The following is a 23,317-nucleotide window of genomic DNA, read 5'->3' as shown; positions in this document are numbered from 1 at the left end:
TGGAATGTACATCAACCCAGCAGCTAACCAGCTTCTAAAACATAGCTTGTTTATTGATTGTTGATTAAAAAAAATTAAGATATAAAGTATATATTTCTTCCCGATTACCAAATAATTACTATGGTTCTTAACAGTTGCTTTCTGTGCTGTAACATGTCGATAGCTTTTGTTGATACTTAAGCAGCTTTCCCAAAGTCCTAGAAGTTGTATATGAAATGTATTGTATCTCTAGGTTTCTCACATATCTTTTTGTTAAAAATGTTGAATTAGATTTTTGAGATTGAAGCATAAAAATTTTATTGTGTGAAATCGTTGGCTGGAAAATATGTCAAGAGAGATGAACTGAAGCATTTCACTGTGAAACATTAAAAGGGTACATTCTGTGGGGTTTGTGCATATATTTGTTTCTTGTTTGCTTGACTATGCAGAGAAAAATCATTGTTAAGGCAGACTGTGAAGGGAATGTGAGTTGCTTTTTACTGTATCCTTTTAAAATTTGATATGATATACTATTACTACTAAAAAATGTAGAAAGAAAATTGTTTTGAAAAAGACTCAGAGTAGACAGAATCCAAGCAGAGTAGAGTTGGTTTCTTTAGTGTTTCTTTGGTTTTATGTATGTATCCCTCCTCCCACTCTAGTTTCAGCTAGCAAACAAATGGTAAATATAGTTGGGTAAACCCTGCATTAGCTAAGCCCCAACAGTGCTTATATTAATACATTTTATGACTAAAGAAAAACTAGATTTGAATTCCATACAGTAGAAATATGTAGTGTTAAAATGTGGACTTTATTGTTAAGTTAGAATGTTGATTTTTAAAACCACACTAACTTCTAAGAAAAATCATTCTTTGGCTGGGGAAAAATAGGTTTTCTTTAATACTATGAAGACATAGATAAATGTTCTGGATAGGATATTTGTAAAAAGCTGAGTTGTTGTCCTTCTTCCTTAGTTTCCCTTTGAAATTTGTTTTCATGGATTATGTGCCAAATCTAGAATCTAAACATTCTGCATGTCAGTATGGATTGTCAGAAAGGCTTAGTTATATTTGTTGCTGGTCTAGCTGAAGGAGCCTGGTAGCTATAATCTCTTTGTTCCTTGGTAATTAAATGAGCTGTTCAGTCTTTATGCGTTTCCAAAGGTAAGCATAATTTTAGTAATTCAGGTATCAAATTTAGTAAGATAACAGATTATATATAACCTCTGACTATCTTAATGAAATTTAGTTAATATAAACAAATGAGTTGAATCCAGTTAGTAAACAAAATTAGAATTGACAGTCTAATAGTTAAAAAGTCTAGATTTTAGAGCTAGAGTTATGACCAACCTAGAGAGCGTATTAAAAAGCAGAGACATTACTTTGCCAACAAAGGTCCATCTAGTCAAGGCTATGGTTTTTCCAGTGGTCATGTATGGATGTGAGAGTTGGGCTGTGAAGAAAGCTGAGCACCAAAGAATTGATGCTTTTGAACTGTGGTGTTGGAGAAGACTCTTGAGAGTCCCTTGGACTGCAAGGAGATCCAACCAGTCCATCCTAAAGGAGATCAGTCCTGGGTGTTCATTGAAAGGACTGATGCTGAAGCTAAAACTCCAATACTTTGGCCACCTCATGTGAAGAGTTGATTCATTGGAAAAGACCCTGATGCTGGGAGGGATTGGGGGCAGGAGGAGAAGGGGATGACAGAGGATGAGATGGCTGGATGGCATCACTGACTCAATGTACATGAGGTTGAGTGAACTCCGGGAGTTGGTGATGGACAGACAGGGAGGCCTGGCGTGCTGTGATTCATGGGGTCGCAAAGAGTCGCACACGACTGAGTGACTGAACTGAACTGAGAAATGAAAAGGGATTGGGGGAGATGAGAAGGGGAAATAGTGAACTCAGATGCTGTATAGACTGCTTGTTTCTCAGTATAGAGATTATTGCATTTAAAGACAGACATTAAATATATGTTAAGGTGTTATTTAATCAGAAGACATTAAATATATATCAAGTTCATGCAAAATAATTAGAAAGGAAGTAGCAAATTTTTCTAACTTAGATCAGATACGTTTTTACTAAGAAAAGAGTATAGAAGCAGTTTGGACATTCTCAAGGTAGATTACTTTAAATGAAGCACTCACTGGTGAAGAATTACGTTAAAATAGTTGCACTTCTATTAAATACTTGTGTTCAAGAGACCATAATAAAGAGATACATTGTGAGATACTACCCTTACTCTCATAAGTTTGCCATTTATTTTAGGAGATAAGTGGAAGAAACCTTAAGAGTAAACTCTGTAAGAATAAATGACTAGGGAAGACCTCGCAATGAAGTCTTAAGGAGGGAGGAATAGGTATTACCAAAGAAAGAGACACTGATGTATACAAGGTGATTATAGTTGGCAAAGAGTAGGTGTGGCTGGCTAGAGCAGAAAATGTCCATTCGGCAGTGAATGTCACACTTTAAAAGCAGAAGAACTTATCAAAATACATATTTTTAAAATGAACTTTGACATATAAAAGGATGGAAAAAACCATAATTATTTGGTTGAAGCAGGGTTCTGGGTGTCCAAGAGCAGTTGAGAAACCATAACTAGAAAGCAGTAATGGGAAATTGGTTCAGATAGGCACAAATCTAGTATTATCTTAACTAAAACCTCATTTAATTATTTTTAAAAAAATTTTTAATTGGAGGATAATTGCTTTACAATGTTATGTTGGCTTCTGCCATACAACAACATAAATCAGCCACAAGTCCATGTATGTCCCCTCCCTCCTGAGTCTCCTCTCACTCCCTACCTTATCCCACCCCTCTAGTTTACAGAGCACTGGGTTGAGTTCCCTGTCCCCATATAGCAGCTTCTCCCATTGTCTGTCTATTTAACACATATAATTCTTAAAGCAAGACTATGTTATTCCAGCTTTGCAGAGGAAAAACTGAGGCTTAAAGAAGTTGAGCAAGTTGCTCAAGAATAAACCATCAGTAAATGACAGTATCAAAATTCAAACCTTTTTTCCCAAGATTTTTTTCTTCCCCTCTCAAACTCTGCTTCCTTGGACAGATTTGGCAATAGCTTTGTAAGTGATGTGGACATAATCGCCTACAATAATGAAAAACCTACCAGGAATTTTTTTTTTTTCATTTCCCCTTAGGCATTCCTAGTCTTTTTCCCCCCAGGCAGATCATTCTGAGTGTGTGAGTGTGTGTGCACATGTTACAAAGACAACTACCATGTTAATAAAATATTCAATTTGAAACCCTAAAAAAAAAAAACAAAAAAAAACAAAATTCAAACCTTGGTCTTTTTGACCCCAAAATCCATGCTGCTAACTACCTACCACACTGAATGTAGAAGGCTGCTCCAATTTGGGACTTTATTTTGTAAACCAAAGGCAGTTTTTTATTAGAAGAGAGGTATAGACTTATCTAGCAGATAGAAATATTGAAGCTAATTTAATCAGAAATTCACTTTACAAATGAAGAAATGTAGGTTTAGGGTTCCAGAATGTTCCATTATACCAATTAGCACATTGGTGGTAGAAGTTAAGTTTGAATCCCGCCAAAGTATGACTGAAGGTGAAGGTGTAAAACCATTTAGAAAGTTGTCTAGGTGTGAGTTGGTAAGGGCATAGAATAAAATGATAGCAGTGGAACTGGAAAGGAAAGTGTAGTTATGAAGGATGATAGATCAACTATGAAGTATAATATACAGTTGATTCATGCACGTGTCTTGCTAGCAAGCCTTTGTTCACTGGGTTTAGTGTTAATCCTTTATAATAGCTAGCGTTTAAGTGTTTACAAAGTGTTTGTACATGTATAGTCTAATTTAAGTCCTCTCTGGGGTAGTTACTCCTTTTTTACAGATGAGGAGATTGACATTTTAAGCAATTCTTTGCCCCAAATCTTACAGCACATAGGTAGTAGAATCATGTTGCCAAAAACCTATGCTTTTAATCAGTATGCTATCTATAATGTACTTAAATGCTGTGTGGTGGCTTACTTCTGTCTTCTGGAGAAATGTGATGGTGGTGAGAAATAAGTACTGCATAATTGAAATGTACAATAGTTACTCTGGTTGAAAAAAATGTAGGTAGCTTTGAATGTGATATTTTTTCTTAGAGCACATGAAGTGGTCATTTATGTTCTTGATGATAAATATAAATTTATGTAAATTAACTGGAAACTTGAGGCTAGATTGAGTAGTAAGAACCTTGGCCACATTTTTAGGAGTGATAGATAATTGATCTCCAAGGGTAAAGAGAAAACTGTAATTTCTTGTCTCATACTATAATTTCCTCCTTTATTTTTTCTTACACTTTATATTTCTCTTGTGGTGTTTTTAACATTCTCCCTTGAATAATTTGTATTTATGTGTCTCTTAACTCTCGTGAGCCATTTTCCTCTGAACCTCTGAACCATCTTCCCTGGTGGCTCAGAGGTTAAAGCATCTGCCTCCAATGCGGGAGACCCGGGTTTGATCCCTGGGTCGGGAAGATCCCCTATAGAAAGAAATGATCCCCTGGAGAAGGAAATGGTAACCCACTCCAGTATCCTTGCCTGGAGAATCCCATGGATGGAGAAGCTTGATAGGCTACAGTCCATGGGGTCACAAAGAGTCGGACACTACTGAGCGACTTCACTTACTTACTCACTTAACTCTTGTTAGACTATAAACTCCTAAGTGGTAACAATTACTAGGCATTTATGTGTTTTCTGTTGTTGCTTTTCAGTATGTTTTTTTAATTCTGCATATAGTTACTGAATCTGTAGAATGTGCCAGATCTGTACTAAGTCTTAAGAGTTAAGGAATGAATAAGATGTAGCTCTTGTCTCCGGAGGCTTATGTCTAATATAGACACAAGTGTAACAAATAAATCTAGTGCAGTATAGTACTGTAATTGTGAAGTTAAAGGTACAGTGGGGGCTTAAGAGAATTGAAAAACATAACTTAGAATTTTAACTTATTTCTTGAAGGATTTAATAAGTGAAAGATCTCATTGTGAGAGTAAGGAAGCAAACAACTGTATTAGCATCTGCCCAACTATACTTGTTAGTTAGTTGACACACGGAATCATCAAATACTTCTATAAGAACCACTGGTATTTAAAAGTAGGACCAGATATAAACATGATAAGAACACAAAGTTTAAAAGTATGATTTCTGAGAAATATATTTTGATAAAAAAGCTAAAAATGAAAATATTTATTAAAAATGGCTCCCAAAATTTGAAGTAACGGATTGTACATTTAGAAAAGGGGACAAAATAATATTACCTTACATGTATAAATGTGGTTTATTAGTTCTAAATTCAGCCTTTTCTATCTTACTGAGTCTTTTGAAATCTGTGACGTAGATAACTTTGTAACCAAATGAGTTACAGAGAAAATCTAGCTGGAGCTTAGAAGGAAAGAGCAGAGGACAGTCTCAAGAGTAGGACTTGGAAGCTCCGATGCCTGTTGGGGTCAGGCGGTAACATAAACAGTTGAAGCCGACTGAACTTGAGACAGTAAGTAGGAAGTAATGTGAGTTGTGCTATCTCTGGAGAGGAATAATTGCCACTCAGCTAGCTCTTGCTCATTGTTACTGTGTAGGAATATAGTCTGATGTGTTGCCAGACCTGAATTTAAAAAAACAATACCAGAAATCCAGATATTCTGGTGAAACTTAGTAATTGATAAATGTTGGCTCAAAGTTTAAAGTAATCTGAGATAAACAAACATATGCAAGGCCTGTATTTGATTCATAGGTTACTACTTTATGACCTCATTTGAAATTTGACCTGGGTTTAAATTCAAGCTCTGCAAATCAGTTAGTGGTGTACCTTTCCTCAGTATGCTCAAATCTTTAAAAGATTTCAGAACTGTTTGGGGAATTAAACATGATGGCATATAAGCTTTATACCTGTATCTTATCTCATATTCCTCTCAAATAGTAGGGTGGGAGATAATGCCACTTTAAATAGATTGAGAAACTTAAGTGTCCATGGTCAAACTGCTGAGGATAGTAACTGTGTTTGTAACATAAATCTTCTGACCTCTACTCTAGTTCAGTTCAGTTCAGTTCAGTCACTCAGTTGTGTCCGACTCTTTGCGACCCGATGAATCACAGCACGCCAGGCCTCCCTGTCCATCACCAACTCCTGGAGTTCACTCAAACTCCCGTCCATCGAGTCCGTGATGCCATCCAGCCATCTCATCCTGGGTCGTCCCCTTCTCCTCCTGCCCCCAATCCCTCCCAGCATCAGAGTCTTTTCCAATGAGTCAACTCTTCACATGAGGTGGCCAAAGTACTGGAGTTTCAGCTTTAGCATCATTCCTTCCAAGGAAATCCCAGGGCTGATCTCCTTCAGAATAGACTGGTTGAATCTCCTTGCAGTCCAAGGGACTCTCAAGAGTCTTCTCCAACACCACAGTTCAAAAGCATCAATTCTTTGGTGCTCAGCCGTCTTCACAGTCCAACTCTCACATCCATACATGACCACAGGAAAAACCATAGCCTTGACTAGACAGACTTTAGTCGGCAAAGTAATGTCTCTGCTTTTCAATATACTATCTAGGTTGGTCATAACTTTTCTTCCAAGGAGTAAGCATCTTTTAATTTCATGGCTGCAGTCACCATCTGCAGTGATTTTGGAGCCCAAAAAAATAAAGTCTGACACTGTTTCCACTGTTTCCCCATCTATTTCCCATGAAGTGATGGGACCAGATGCCATGATCTTCGTTTTCTGAATGTTGAGCTTTAGGCCAACTTTTTCACTCTCCACTTTCACTTTCATGAAGAGGCTTTTCAGTTCCTCTTCACTTTCTGCCATAAGGGTGGTGTCATCTGCATATCTGAGGTTATTGATATTTCTCCCGGCAATCTTGATTCCAGCTTGTGCTTCTTCCAGTCCAGCGATTCTCATGATCTACTCTAGTGCTTTTACCATTAGACTGGTGATTCTCAAGCTTTAGTGAGCAGCAGAATCACTTTGGGTGCTTGTTAAAGATACAACTCAGCAGGCCTGCAGTGGGGTTCAGGAAATTACATTTTAAATAAACTCCCCAAGTAATTTGCTTTAGGTCATATGAATAAAATAAGCTTCTGAGAATGTTACCTTCACTGTGGCAAGTAGGGGTAGACAGTTGGTTCTTATAGTGATTTTTAGTCTGACTTAATATAATGCTATTTATTTTTCTTATAATCTTATCTTTATCCTGATTTACACTGTTTCCTACATTATTATTTATGGACTTTGTGCCCTAGATTAGTTTGCATGATTAAAATGAAACTGGTTTGCATGGAAACTGGTTTCTCATACTTCTTCAAGAGTGGCATGTCTAAGAAACTTAAAATTAGCAATATATAAAATTAGTATATAAAATATACCAATATATAAATTAGTATATAATCATCATGATGTCATTGTAATTAGAGTCGTCCAATCGGGTGGAAACAGTTGAAAATATAAAATTTCACTGGTTAGCCAGTATTTGAAAAGCGGAGACAAAAATACCTTCAAAGTTGTATGGAATCATAGACTTTAGAACTGGAAAAGAAAATTTCTGTGGATAACCTAGGATCTGTGGGCTTTTTAGAAGAGACGCCAGAGGAAATAAGGGAGATTTTTCAGTAATTTCAATTTATTTGACTTTCTCAATTTACTTCTATGTTCCATGTAGACGTCATCTATTACAAATTTGGCATACAGTGGATTAATAACTTACTATTCAGTACACATACATAGGTTTTACTGTATTTCTCAGGTAACAGTAATAGTAAAATAGTAAGCATTTTGACAGTGTTTAAGTTTTTCTGTTTTGTTTAGGCTTAATTTACCTAAGAAAATTGTTTGTACCTGATAAATGTACCTGATAAATTTCTTAGGTGATCTGTTTCAATTTGGAGAAAGTCTTGCTAAAGTATACTTCATTCTTTTGGCTTAGATTTAATATTTGTGTAACCTTTTCAAACTCAGTAGTCACTCTTGTTAATGGAATGATAATATGGGAAGGATTTGGGGGTAGATGATAATTTTCTCCTTCAGTAAATAGAACTGTTTCATTATCACCAGGTTGCTGGTAGAACATTAGAATCTATCACAGCTTCTTAGAGTATTTTTAATTTTAAGGTATTTTAAAATGCCAGTTTTGGAAATGAAAGAACAAATTGATTTTTTAATTTTCTGAGGCCTTAAGACAAGTGTTTAGCAGCTTCATAGTGAAATGTTAGGGTTTACAAAGCGTCTTCTATTTGTTGTCTGTTTTGATCTACATGCCAGTCCTGAAAGTGGAGATAATGTCTCCATTTTGCTGGAGAGGCTGCAGAGACTCAGGTGCTAGTTGTCCAGAGTGACACAAGTGTTTAGAAGTTACCTCTTACCAGAGAACTGAGATTTTGTAGCCACCTCTAGGTAGTTAGGGACTACCTAGAAAAATATCGAAAGAAAATAAAGGTGAGTTGAGGAGGGTTTGAGGTGTAGGATTAAGGAAGAGCAGTTTAAATGGAACTGGAAAACATTTTGGGTTTAAGAATGATCTTGGAATGTTAAGGAATTCTCAGTGTAGTTATGGAATAACTTAATAGTAAGTGAATACAACTCTAAGAAAACATTGGATTGTTGGATGTTACAATACCATAGGACTAGCTACTCTATACTATCTGCATTTAGCCACTAAGTCGTGTCTGACTCTTGTGACCCCATGGACTGTAGCCCACCAAGTTTCTCTGTCCATGGGATTTTCCAGGCAAGAATACGGGAGTGGGTTGCCATTTCCTTCTCCAGAGGATCTTCCTGACCCAGGGATCAAACCTACGTCTCCTGCATTGGCAGGCAGATTCTTTACAACTTAGCCACCAGGGAGTTGTTTTGAGGCCCTGTCAGCTGACAATGAAATAAATATATGTATGCTTAACCAAGAGAAACAAAACGAAACTAACCTTTTCTTAATATATTAGATTACATGATTAAAATTGAACTATTTTGTCCTAGAAAGTAGCTCTGATTCTTTGGGAAGATGGAAGGATTTTTAGGTCATAGTTTTTTAAACTTCTGTGCCCTTAGGAAAAGAAAAAAACCTGTGCCTGAAAATCAAAATAACCTGGTTGTTGTATAGATCATTAAACAGTCTGTGGCAAGAATATAGTTAGTTTTTGTAGCACTAGAGAGTTTGGATTCTATTTTGAGTAGGAATTCTTTAAAAACAAAACAAAACTTAAAAGCCATAGGGTATAATTAATATACTTGATGTTTACTAAGAAAAAGATATCTAAATGATGCTGAAAATATCATCATTTTTATGCTACTGAAGACTGTTATTTTAAGGAGAAATTTGCAGAAGTAAAGCTTTGGTTTGGAAAAATATATACCACTTTTTACCCAGGAAGTATTTCTGAAAGTTATATGTAACCACTGTTTTTTTAAATGAATGAAATTATATTTAAACACACTAACATAATGGCTTCCCTGGTGGCTCAGACAGTAAAGTGTCTGTCTACAATGCTGGAGACCCCGGTTCGATCCCTGGGTTGGGAAGATCCCCTGGAGAAGGAAATGGCAATCCACTCCAGGACTATTGCCTGGAAAATCCCATGGACAGAGGAGCCTGGTAGGCTACAGTCCATGCGGTCGCAAAGAGTTGGACACGACTGAGCGACTTCACTATAACATAGCTTACTATAGAGTCTTATTTTGAGTAGTTTTACAAATCAGAGAATAGTCACCATCCTAATTTTGTATTATTCTTGATTTTCACATATATATTTGAGTTGCTTAAAGTAAGACATAAGATGTCAGGTCAGATTCTTGGCTTTTATCAATTTAGTGGCCTTTTGGAAGTAAAATTTGTGACTTTTTTGATGGCTTTTATATTTACTTCTGCCTTATTAGGGTCAGTCTTTAAAAACAGTTTTAGACTTCTTTGAAAGTTGTTAGACATTTTAAAGCTTTTTGAACCATACATACATTGGGTCCACAAATGTTATTTTCTACTGCCTCATGCCAGAAGTTTACATTGGTAGGATTATTTTGCCTAATTGTAGATAATTCATGGGGTATAGGACTTTGTTTTAATTACTGTCGCAAAAATATGCCCAAAGCCTTCCAGTAGTGCTTGGTATGTAGAAGCAACTCAATAATCATTTGTTGTTGGATGAATCTCAGCAAAGGAACAGGCAGCAGAGGTAAATTGTAGTGTTATCTTATCTGCTGACTATCCAAAAACTGTTTTAATCACTTTGGAAGCCTCTTCATTTCTAATTTGTTTCTGTGGAGAAGTCATGTGTCTTCTGTTTCTGAAATATGCTATTTACCAGATTATGGTTGTTCTTCAATATTTTCTCCCCAGTTGTTCTTTTCCTGGAGTTTGTTTTAAAATAGTGTTTGTTTAAAAAATAATAATAATAATTTCTCTACAGTCCAGTTCTTTGGGCCAGTTTTGTAGATTGGAGTATCCTAAAGTGTTTCAAAATCAAGACTGATTAATGGAAGGGCTCATTCTCAGAAACTGTGGCTATAAGCAATCAGTGAATTTTCATATTTGGCCTTATTCTCTCCTGAGTTAAGTTATAATACCTTTACATTTTAGCAAGAGATGTGACAATAAGTATTTTAACACATGTGCCATTGTAGAAGTAAGCCTACCTTTTAAAATATAGAGTATACAGTACCAGTTGGTCAGTGAAGCCTCACTAAAATTTTTTTCCATCTCTTTAAAAAAATTTTTATTGAGGTGGTTGATATAGAATATTATTTTGGTTTCAGGTATACAGCATAATGATTCAATACATATATATATATTTAAAGTTTTTATTTAGAAAATACGAATATCAGTCTTTTTCCCCTCACATGAATACATTGATAGTGGAATTTTCTGTGAGTAGTATGTTTTTTTCCCACCCTTGTCCAGTCAGCTAGATCACAGTCAGAGTATCTATATATAGATCTTTGGCTGAAGAGGACAGTTTCTTCTAAGGAAAGTATTTAGTGTTCTGGTTGAAGTTTCCTCCTTTGAAATGAAATAAACAACAAAATGTTCTTATTTTAATGAATTTTAAGAAATATTTGTCCCTGTTAAGAGAAACCAAGAATTAAGAGAAACTGGATTTAGTTCAGTTTGTATCAAAAGGAAGTTGAGTTTTCTAGGGGATTATTATAATAGCAAACATTCTTTTGTTATTTACCATTGAAAAGTCATCACTATAGGTTGTTACTCAGGTATTTCACGGTAGTGTTCTTTATGATAGGATTTGTCATTGATCACAAATGAATAAATGAGGGTTGTTTTTTTTTAATACTGCAGCTTCTCCATGTATGTATTCTTCAGTGTCTTTTCCCAATGGGATTTTCCCTTGGTCTGGGACTTCTAATAATGGGAAAAAATTACTACTTGGCCGAGGCAGCAATGTTACCTTCAGATTGTTTTTAAAGCCAGACTGTTTTCTGAGTGGACTAATTAATTGTAAATGTGACAGGCCTTTTGATGCCAATTTCTCTGGAGTTCCTGGTGTTCTTCTAAGTTTGGCTTTATTGTGTGCAGAAAGAAGGATGTTGGTAGACTTGGGAAGACTTCATTAAAGGAAACAGAGTTCTGAGGAAGTCTGCCACAAAAGTTGTATTCATTCATAACAGAACTCAAATGTGCATGTTTTCCAAGCACTGAAAATCTAAGGTTATTTTCCAGACCTTTATTATAGTGAGGTCTTGATGATCCCCCCTAGGAGACAGTCCTCTTAGAGTTCTTTTAGTGCAGCCAGTGACTTGATAATCACTTGATGATCTGTCTTTGATGTTATTTCCTTAAGGAACAAGTCCCACGTTGGGCCTTGAGTACTGATTTGAACAGAATGAGTAGTTAAATGAGAGATTGGAAGCGAGAGAGAGTTCTCTCACTTTCTCCCACCTTCCCCCAACCCCTGCATTGTTGTAGAAGAGGTTGTTCATGTTTGTTCTCAAGTAGCAGTACAAAAATCTCACACCCTCATCCAACTGGTATGAAAACAACTGCAGTAGCGCAAAGTGTCCTTCCTGCATCCCCAGCTGAAATTGGGGGAGGGACAAAGCCCAATTTGTTACTTTATCCCATCCTGTCTGCCTGCTAGAAGGCCTGTTTCCTACCCTAATGGTTTCTGCCTAACAAATGGTGTTTCTTTTTTACAGCATTATGATCCTGGACTTGTTGTGGTGATGGTAAACTTAGCAGTGGTAATTTTTTATTTTCAGACTGAATTACTCCTTTGTCATCAGTGCACCAATATGTTAGGCTTACTTTCTCTGTTGTAGCCTTCATCCTTCTGCTTGGTCTTTTTCATTTTCCTTTCCTTTCCTTATGCAACTTGTCTGATCCTTGTTCATTAAAGGGTAATGTTAAGAAGGAATGTATCTGTTTGTGTTAGAATTGCCAAAAAAAAAAATCAGTTAAAACATTAAATTCTAATACTATAAAAACTTGATTTCCCCACAATATAATGGGCACTAGCACTTGCTACTGCAATTTATAGATAAAACAAACTTTGACTGCCTTAGAAGGCAAAAGTACTAATGCAGAGTTTATAACAGGGGTTTACAGAGGTAATGAATTTCCACCAAAATTTTCTTGATTCTTAACAAAGCAAATTCTGACAGATCAAAAAAGATATCAAAACAAAAAAAATAACTTTGACATTTCTTTCCAATTCTTTCATTGGACCATTGGTTTTTACCAGTAAATCCCTGATTGAGACGTTATGAAAGTGATATTGCACCTAGGAAGTCATTTTTATAACCTGTCTTAATTTGGTCCTTTTGCTAAAGATTGCAGTCACTGCTTATTTATTATACCATTGGGCAGAAGGTAGTAACACATTTTTATTTTGTTTAACTGGCAGTTTTTGATAGTATCTAAAATAAGGCTGTGTTTTACAACTTTGTTCTCTTTTCTGGTGTGAGGTATTCTTTATTTACTTAAATTTTTTTAATGTGATAATTATTCTTGATTAGCTTCTTATTGTTTAAAAGCAATAATGGAAGATTGGTGATAAGTAATTAAACTTCTGAATTTGTTTTTCATTTCTTTTTGAAACAAAAATCAATCCCACAAATACAGAGCAACTAGATTCAAGTGGTTGCTGGTCACTTTGGAAACAGTTTTTTTCCCCTCCGGGACTAATCCTAGTCATGGGCATGGCATTTATTGCTTTTTTTTTTAACCCCCCAAATTCAGTTGTGGTCATATCTCAGACTTAGCCTGACAAAATTCAACTTTTAGCCCAAAGGTATAATATATATGTGTGTATAACAACAACAAAAAAATAATTTAAAAAAATTGTTTACACCAGCCTGAGTGAAATGATGAGGGAAGTAAACATTGTGTTTTTTCACTAAAGGTACACAACGGATAAGGTAAGTCCTCTTTTCAGTGGGCTTACATCACAATAAACAGCGCAAGTTGTGATGTAAAACAGCTGTGGTAGTAAAGTGCTTGTCTGCCCCATTTTGCTTTGTTTGGCTGGTTATGAGTGGATTAAATATACATTTTAAAAAATCTCCAGCATAGATCAATTAGTTTAAGTCAATTTTCTTCGCAACTAGTCCTTTTCACAGCTTACTGATTGCCATAGTCAGTGTTAAATCCACTCTGGAAAAATGGGACCTTAGAGCACCAGTTTAAAAGTAAAACTCTGCTTTCCTCAGGGCAACTTGCTGTTGCGTTCCTTCAAATTATTTTCACCCCTTCATTTAATTGTAAAGCATCTTTTGAATACAAAGAAATATTAAACACGCTGAGTTGCAGTTATTGAATTTTCCTGTGTCATATTTGAAACTGTGCTCTTCCGATTTAAACCTGTCAGTTGACATATTTATTACCAGTTTTAAAAGTGTGTGTGGGAAAATGTCAGTGAACAGTAAGAGTGAAGTGATTTTTGATGGAAAGTTATTTGGGAGTCTTTTTAAAAAGGAATTTCTAGTGTTCTTGATTTTAAACTTCCTGGTGCCATTGCTTAGAAATGCTTTGCATTACTTATTTAATTTTGCTTTAGTAATCTGGACTCATCCCCAACTGGAAGGTCAGCCAAGGTGGTTAGTTGGGCTTAAACTGGAGAGGTAGGTTTGGTTGTAAGCTGTGAGAATGGCTTGTGTTTGGTTCACTGTAGCTTTCTGGTCTCTGCACTCCAAGGCAAGATCTCTAACCACCCAAACCCAATGTGTAAAGCGAGCTGTTGGCTTAGCCTTACATCTCACCTTGATTATATGTTCCTCTTACAGGGAGAACAGATCCCATTCCAATCGTCGTCAAATATGATGTCATGGGCATGGGTCGCATGGAAATGGAGGTAAATTGATCTCATTGGTTGACTTGTTGCATGGAGTATTTAAAATGGATACTAATTCCAAAATTCAGGTGTAATATTAATACTTTTGAGGGAAAATTTAAAAACTTATTTTATATTCTCATTTAGTGCTGTCTTTGAAGTAGATAGGTAGCAAATAATGCCCCTTTTATAAAGAAGTTGAGTGATTGCCCCAGCATTATGCCACAAGATAAGATCAGACTTAAACCCAGGCCCTTACGCTCATTTCAGTAGACTCTGTAGCTCAAATCTTAAAATATCTGTTGTGGTAGAAGCTTTGCCCCTACAGAGCTGTGTCAGCAACCTCAGATATGCAGATGATACCACTCTAAGGGCAGAAAGTGAAGAGGAACTAAAGAGCCTTTTGATGAAGGTGAAAAGAAGAGACTGAAAAAGCTGGCTTAAAACTCACATTCAAAAAACTAAGATCATGGCATCCGGTCCTATCACTTCATGGCAAATAGGTAAAAATGGAAACAGCAGCAGATTTTCTTTTCATCGGACAGTGACTGCAGCCATGAAGTTAAGAGTTGCTTGCTCCTTGAAAGGAAAGCTATGACAAATCTAAACAGCATATTAAAAAGAAGAGACATCACTTTGCCAACAAAGGTTCATGTAGTCAAAGCTATAGTTTTTCCTGTAGTCATGTACAGATGTGAGAGTTGGACCATGAAGAAGGCTGCACGCTGAAGAATTGATGCTTTCCAGCTGTGGTAGTGGACTATTGAGAGTCCCTTGAGGAGCACAGAATTCAAACCAGCCAATCCTAAAGGATATCAACCCTGAATATTCATTGGAAGGACTGATGCTGAAGCTCCAATACTTTGGCTACCTGATGTGAAGAGCCAACTCATTGGAAAAGATCCTGATGCTGAGAAAGATTGAGGGCAAAGGGAGAAGGGGGCGACAGAGGATGAAATGGTTGGATGACATGATCAACTCAATGGACATGAGTTTGAGCAAATTCTGGGAGATAGTGAAGGACAAGGAAGCCTGGCTTGCTGCAATTCTTGGGGGTGCAAAGAGTTGGACAATACTTAGTGACTGAACAACAATAGAGCTGTGTACTGCTCTCATCTATGATACCTTCTTTTCATTGCTTGAAATATTATGCTCCATTTACTGCTAATTCTTTGTCATTGAACACTGAAGTAAAGTCTGTTATCATCAACTATGCCTGTTGGGAACCACCAGCATGAAAGGATTAATGAACTATTTTGCATGTTTTTTTCTCTGTGGTGTGACAATAAAGCAAGAGGTAGTTGAGCAAATTACATATTTTCATATAATATTGTAGTTGTATAAATTACTTTTTTATGGCTAGATGGGAGTACTATGGCAATTAAGTCTAATTATATCTATTTTTGTTTAGCTTGATTATGCTGAAGATGCTACCGAACGGCGCCGTGTCCTAGAAGTAGAAAAAGAAGACACAGAAGAATTGAGGCAGAAGTACAAGGTACTTAAATGAAACCGTTCTTGCGTGTGGGGCTTTCACATTGAGATATTCATTTTGGTGAAAACAATCCTTTGACAACAATATTTGTTTGCCATTTGGTATTGACTAGTCTTAGTCCTCAGGTTTCTGTTATTTATTGTTTCTGTTAAAAACTATAGAGATAATAACAACCACTTTGTATGTCTGTTGTGGAGATTACATTAGTGTTTGAAAACAATGCCTGAAATACATTAGGTAATAATAGTAAGAATTGATGAGTCCTTTGAGAACTTGATACCTATTGATAAGCCTTTTTTTCCTTTTTTAATGGGTGAGCTGTTTAAAGAATAACAATTGAGAAATTTAGTATCTTCCTTTTTAAGCTGATAGTAATAGAAAACTGTAGCTTAGAATATGTTAGCTTTCAAGATGACTCACCAAGGCATCCCCCTTCCCTTCTCTACCAGAACAGAAATTAATCACCAGAGACAACTCTAGACCCTAATCAGCCCAGAGATGGGCACCAGAGAGATCTACGTAGCAAACCTTTATCGTGCTGTGTGCTCAGTCGCTGCAGTCATGTCCTACTCTGTGCAACCCCATGGACTGTAGCCTGCTAGACTCCTCTGTCCTTGGGATTCTCCAGGCAAAGATACTGGAGTCTGTTGCCATTTCTTCCTCCAGGGGATCTTCCCAACCTAGGGATTGAACCTGCATCTCATGTCTCCTGCATTAGCAGGCAGGTTCTTTACCACTAGCACCAACAGGGAAGCAAATCTTTACTAACTCACTCTTATCTTCCATTAGTTCCCCCATTTGCTGCTCTAGAAACTTAAAGTCCTTTTCCTTTGTCTTGTCACTTCTCTAAAAAGTTATTGTTATTTTGTTAAGATGCATATAAGCTCAAGTTTTAACCATCCCTTTTGAGTTAGCCATCACTGACTACTCGGATGTGTATGCATGATGCCCCTGATAATAAATTTCTGATTGTTTTTCTCTTGAAAAAAAAAAAGACCAATGTACTTGCTTTTAAAGATGTTTTAGTAAGTTCAGTTTCTACTATGAAATAGGTAAATTTGAAGATAAGAAACAGATTTAGTGAAAACTATCATACAGAAACTTGATTTTGCTCTTGGTATTTAAGGTGAGCAGAAAGTAAAGGGATTCATTTTTAAAAACCTGTTCTGCCATTTAAAAAAATGTATAAAGCAAAAACTGACCAGAACTGCAAGTAAAATTGTTAAATCTACCACAGTAATGAGAGATTTTAATATACATCTCAGTAATTGATAAAAGTAGAGGAAAGAAATATCTGCAAGGATGTTTGGAAGATTGGAACAACACATTTAACAAATTTCACCTAATGCTTTTATAGAGCTGTATATCCAATCATTTTGAAAATAGCAACTTTCAAATGTTTGTGAAACAAAACGAAAAAACTTTTTCTACCATGTTTGGTGTCATAAAGTATGAACAAATTTCAGAGAACTAAAATCAAGCTTTTGTGTGTATGTGCTTAGTTTCTCAGTCATGTCCAACACTTTGCAGCCCCACAGACTGTAGCCCTCCAGGCTCCTCATGGAATTTTGCAGTCAGGAATACTGGAGTGGGGTGCCATTTCCTCCTCTAGGGGATCTTCCAGACCCAGGGATCAAACCTGCCTCATGTCTCCTGCATTGGCAGGCGGATTCTTTACCACTAGCACCACCTGGAAAAATCAAGTTATCAAGCTACAAAACAATTAGCTTTTTAAAAAGTTTTTAAAAGCCTTTCAAATTAAGATACACATTTCTATTTAACCTGCCAGTAGAAGCAGAAATCACAATAGTAATTGCAAAATATTTTGGACTGAAAGATAGAAATGTTACACATCAAAATTTGTAAGGTAAGCTAAAGCAATATTATATTTTATAGCAAATACATGTCCTTAAATGCTTACCTTAGAAAAAAAGAAAGGCAAGAAATAAATGAAGTAAACATTTCTCTTGGGAAGTTAGCAAAAGAATAGCAAAATAAACTCAAAGAATGTTAAAAAAAAATAAGTAATGAAGCTAATGATAAGAACAAAAAAAGAATGAAATAGAAAACAAATATACAACAGATTCAAAAGTTTGTTCTTTGACATACTTGTGGCGATATTAAGAAAGAAAAGATCGTAGAAAACCGATATCAATAATGAAAAGAGGATATCATTGTAGATGTGGCAGGCAGTAAAAGGTAAAAATAGTATGGATAACTATGCTTTGAATGTAAAGATAGTTTTAAGTAGACAAATTCTTAAAATATGTAACTCCCTAAAATAGACTTGAATAGAAATGGAAAACCTCAGTAATCTTATAATGTGTATAAATTATATAAGTTAAATATGTAGTGAAAAATCTTTCCATACAGCCCAAATAACTTCACTACTACTGAGTTCTATCAAAAATCATAAAAGAAATAACTTCAGCCTTGAACAGCAGTTATTCCTGATCTTCAGGGAATTGAAAATGAAGAAAAAATCCTAGCTCATTTAATGAAAGAGACTAGTACCATAGATCCCCTGGAGAAAGAAATGGCAACTAACTCCAGTATTCTTGCCTGGGAAATCCCATGGACAGAATCCCATGGGGATTACAGAAGAGTCGGACATGACTTAGTGGCTATAAAAAACAACAGAAAGTACCATCTTAAAGATAAATCCTGACAAGGACAGTTAATTATGACATACAACACAAATGCAGATTTAAAAATTTTTTTCTTTATTTTTAAACTTATTTTTAATTGGAGGATAATTGCTTTACAGTGTTGGTTGGTTTCTACCATACATCAACATGAATCAGCCATAGGTATACATATGTCCCCTCCCTCTTGAACCTCCCTCCTACCTCTCACCCCATCTGACACCCCTCTGGTTTGTCACAAAGCACTAGACTGAGCTCCCTGTGCTATACAGCAACTCCCCATTAGCTATCTGTTTTACACATGGTGATGTACATCCTAAAGGAAATCAGTCCTGACTGATTGGAAGGACTGATGTTGAAGCTTAAACTCCAATACTTTGGCGACCTGATGCGAAGAGCTAACTCCTTTGAAAAGACCCTGATGCTGGGAAAGATTGAAGGTAGGAAGAGAAGGGGATGACAGAGGGTGAGATGGTTGGATGGCATCACTGACTCAATGGACATGAGTTTGAGTGAACTCCAGGAATTGGTGATGGACAGGGAGGCCTGGTGTGCTGCAAGTCCATGGGGTCACAAAGAGTCGGACACGACTGAGCAGCTGAACTGAACTGAATGTATATATTTCAGTTTTACTCTCAACTTGTCCCACCCTCTCCTTCCTCCACTGTGTCCATAAGTCTGTTCTCTGTGTCTGAGTTTCTCTCCCTGCCCTGCACATAGGTTACAGATGAAAATCTTAAAATACCAGAACTAATTTAGGATATACCATAACTAAGTTATCCCAGGAATGCAAGATTGATTTAATGTTAAAATCAGTTTATATAGTCAACCATGTTACGTGACTAAAGAGAAAAAATTATGTGATCATCTTAATAGATCACTAATTCATGATCTTGTCCACCTGACCAAGAAAGGACCTTTTTTAACCAGATGGAATGCCTACAAAAACTATACAGGAGACATCATACTTAATATTGAAAAGTTGAAAACTTTCCTTTTGAGATAGGGAAACATGACAAGGATGCCTGTTGTCATTGTTTTTATTAAATATTGTGCTCGAAGTCTTAAGTAGCAAGGCAGACAGGTAGAAACAAAGATATAAGATGAAAGGGAGAGACAGCTGTCTTTTGTTTGTAGCTATGATTATGTTCAGAGATATCCAAGAGAATTTACAGATGAGTTACAAATATCAGAGTTTAGCGGGATGCTTGATACAAAATCAAATTTGTATATGGACTGTAGCCTGCCAGGCTCCTTTGTCCATGGGATTCTCGAGGCAAGAGTACTGGAGTCGGTAGCCATTTCCTTCTCCAGGGAATCTTTCCGACCCAGGGATTGAACCTGGGTCTCCTGCATTGCAGGCAGATTCTTTATCATCTGAGCCACCAAGGGGTGGCATCTGTATATCAACAACAGAGAATTAGAAGCTAGAGATAACAAAATGTCATCAATTGTAATAGCAAACAAGTATATGAAGCATTTGAGTATAGATCTAATGAGATGTGGGAGACTTAAGAGAAAAATTATGAAGCATTATTTTCAATGAAGCATTAAAGAACAATAAATTTTAAAAATGAGATTTTTTATTATGGTCATAAATTAAAAGATCCAATATTGTAAAGGCATTTGTTTTCCCTCAATCTTCCTATATATTCAAATCAGTCACGTAGAAACCACAACAAAATTTTGTATGAAATTTGATAAGCTGATTCCAAAATTTATATGGAAGTGCAAAGGCCCAAGAATAGTCAAAGCATTCTTAAATTATAAGATAGAAAGCTACAGTAATTAAGATGTGATATTGGCACAGGGATAGGCCAATGGAACAGAAAAGAGAGCCCAGATGCAGACCCTTACATATTTGACAACTTGATAAGAGAAAGGTGATATTGCAAATAAGTGGGGGAAAGAATGAATTTTTCAGTAAATGATTCTGAGACAATTGGTTATCCATATGGGAAATAGTGACTTTGAACTTCTGCCCCCATCAGTTCAGTTCAGTTGCTCAGTCGTGTTCGACTCTTTGTGACCCCATGGACAGCAGCGTGCCAGGCCTCCCTGTCCATCACCAACTCCTGGGGTTTACTCAAACTCATATCCATTGAGTCGGTGATGCCAACCAACCATTTCATCCTCTGTCCTCTTCCACTCCCACCCTCAATCCTTCCCAGCATCAGGGTCTTTTCAAATGAGTCAGTTCTTTGCATCAGGTGGCCAAAGTATTGGAGTTTCAGCTTCAACATCAGTCCTTCCAAAGAACATTCAGGACTGATTTCCTTTCAGATGGACTGGTTAGATCTCCTTAGAGTCCAGGGGACTCTCAAGAGTCTTCTCCAACACCACAGCTCAAAAGCATCAATTCTTCGGCACTCGGCTTTCTTTATAGTCCAACCCTCAAATCCATACATGACTACTAGAAAAACCATAGCTTTGACTAGATGGACCTTTGTTGGCAAAGTAATGTCTCTGCTTTTTAATATGCTGTCTAGGTTGGTCATAACTTTTCTTCCAAGGAGCAAGCGTCTTTTACTTTCATGGCTGCAGTCAACATCTGTAGTGATTTTGAGCCCAAGAAAATGAAGTCTGTCACTGTTTCCATTGTCTCCCCATCTGTTTGCCACGAAATGATGGGACCAGATGCTATAATCTTACTTTTCTGAATTTTGAGTTTTAAGCCAACTTTTTCACTCTGCTCTTTCACTTTCATCAAGAGACTCTTTAGTTCTTCCTCGCTTTCTGCCATAAGGGTGGTATCATCTGCATTTCTGAGGTTATTGATATTTCTCCCGGAATCTTGATTCCAGCTTGTGCTTCATCCAGCCCAGCATTTCTCATGATGTACTCTCCATATAAGTTAAATAAGCAGGGTGGCATTATACAGCCTTGACGAACTCCTTTCCCGATTTGGGATCAGTCTGTTGTTCCATGTCCCCTTCTAACTTGCTTACTGACCTGCATTCAGATTTCTCAAGAGGCAGGTCAGGTGGTCTGGTATTCCCATCTCTTTAAGAATTTTCCACAGTTTGTTGTGATCCACAGAGTCAAAGGCTTTGACACAGTCAATAAAGCAGAAGTAGATGTTTTTCTGGAACTCTTGCTTTTTTGATGATCCAGTGGATGTTGGCAATTTGATCTCTGGTTCCTCTGCCTTTTCTGAATCCAACTTGAACATCTGGAAGTTCACGGTTCATGTACTGTTGAAGCCTAGCTTGGAGAATTTTGAGCATTACTTTGTTAGTGTGTGAGATGAGTGCAGTTGTGCAATAGTTTGAACATTCTTTGGCATTGCCTTTCTTTGGGATTCGGATGAAAACTGACCTTTGCCAGTCTGGCCATTGCTGAGTTTTCCAAATTTTTTGGCATATTGAGTGCAGCACTTTCACAGCATCATCTTTTAGGATTTGAAATAGCTCAACTGGAATTCCATCACCTCCACTAGCTTTGTTTGTAGTGATGCTTCCTAAGGCCTACTTGACTTCACATTCCAGGATGTCTGGCTCTAGGTGAGTGATCATACTATTGTGATTATCTGGGTCATGAAGATCTTTTTTTTATAGTTCTTCTGTGTATTCTTGCCACTTCTTAATATCTTCTGCTTCTGTTAGGTCCATACCATTTCTGTCCTTTATTGTGCCCATCTTTGCATGAAGTGTTCCCTTGGTATCTTTAATTTTCTTGAAGAGATCTCTGCTGCTGCTGCTGCTGCTAAGTCGCTTCAGTCGTGTCCGACTCTGTGCGACCCCATAGACGGCAGCCCACCAGGCTCCCCCGCCCCTGGGATTCTCCAGGCAAGAACACTGGAGTGGGTTGCCATTTCCTTCTCCAATTCATGAAAGTGAAAGGGAAGTCGCTCAGTCGTGTCCGACTCTTAGCAACCCCATGGACCGCAGCCTACCAGGCTCCTCCATCCGTGGGATTTTCCAGGCAAGAGTACTGGAGTGGGTTGCCACTGCCTAGTCTTTCCCATTCTGTTGTTTTCCTCTATTTGCACTGATCACTGAGGAAGGCTTTCCTATCTCTCCTTGCTATTCTTTGGAACTCTGCATTCAGATGGGTATATCTTTCCTTTTCTCCTTTGTTTTTTGCTTCTCTTCTTTTCTCAGCTATTTGTAAGGCCTCCTCAGGCAGCCATTTTGCTTTTTTGCATTTCTTTTTCTTGGGGATGGCCTTGCTCACTGTCTCCTGTACAGTGTCACGAACCTCTGTCCATAGTTCTTGAGGCACTCTATCGGATCTAATCCCTTGAATCTATTTCTCACTTCCCACTGTATAATCAAGGGATGTGATTTAGGTCATACCTGAATGGTCTAGTGGTTTTCCCCACTTTCTTCAGTTTAAGTCTGAAGTTGGCAATAAGGAATTCATAACCTGAGTGACAGTTAGCTCCCAGTCTTGTTTTTGTTGACTGTGTAGAGCTTCTCCATCTTTGGCTGCAAAAAATATAATCAGTCTGATTTTGGTTTTGGCTATCTGGTGATGCCCATGTGTTGTAGAGTCTTCTCTTGTATTTTTGGAAGAGGCTGTACTCCCATATGTACAGTAATCAACTACAGGTGGATTAAAGATTTAAATCTAAAAGGGAAAAACACAGAGTTTAGAAGACATTATAGAAGATTTTCTCTTCTAGTTGTACCTAACTTATCATTTACTTACTGTTATTTCAGTGATACTTTATAATGAAAATTGTTGCGCATACAGGAAAATTGAAAGATCTGTACACTGAATACTTATATACCTACCATGTATATTCTAAAATTAATATTTATAAATAGTTTTATTATATTTCAGTGACCTCTTTAAAAACAACTGTATTGAAAATCAGTGCCTTTTAAAATATCTTTTTGATTCTTTTCCCCCAGAGTTGCCAGTTTTTTGGAAAACAAAACTTTTGCCTTTTGGTTACTATTTCTATCTTTTTTTTTCTT

General features: G+C 36.8%; 1 protein-coding gene across 3 annotated transcripts in view; it reads left to right on the top strand.

Annotated features, from left to right (window-relative positions):
• GPATCH8 (G-patch domain containing 8) overlaps positions 1-23,317 on the top strand; it is a 93,077-nt gene that overhangs the window by 34,393 nt on the left and 35,367 nt on the right. For all 3 annotated transcript variants that reach the window (XM_052658410.1, XM_052658411.1, XM_052658412.1), the window contains 2 exons: positions 14,206-14,273; positions 15,664-15,750. In XM_052658410.1, coding sequence (XP_052514370.1) covers positions 14,206-14,273; positions 15,664-15,750 — 155 coding nt within the window. The remainder of the gene's footprint in view (positions 1-14,205; positions 14,274-15,663; positions 15,751-23,317) is intronic.

Source organism: Budorcas taxicolor, chromosome 19, assembly GCF_023091745.1.
Source record: "Budorcas taxicolor isolate Tak-1 chromosome 19, Takin1.1, whole genome shotgun sequence".
Lineage (NCBI taxonomy): Eukaryota > Metazoa > Chordata > Mammalia > Artiodactyla > Bovidae > Budorcas > Budorcas taxicolor.
Note: the sequence above shows the minus strand (reverse complement) of the source record. Positions and strands in the feature narration are given on the sequence as shown.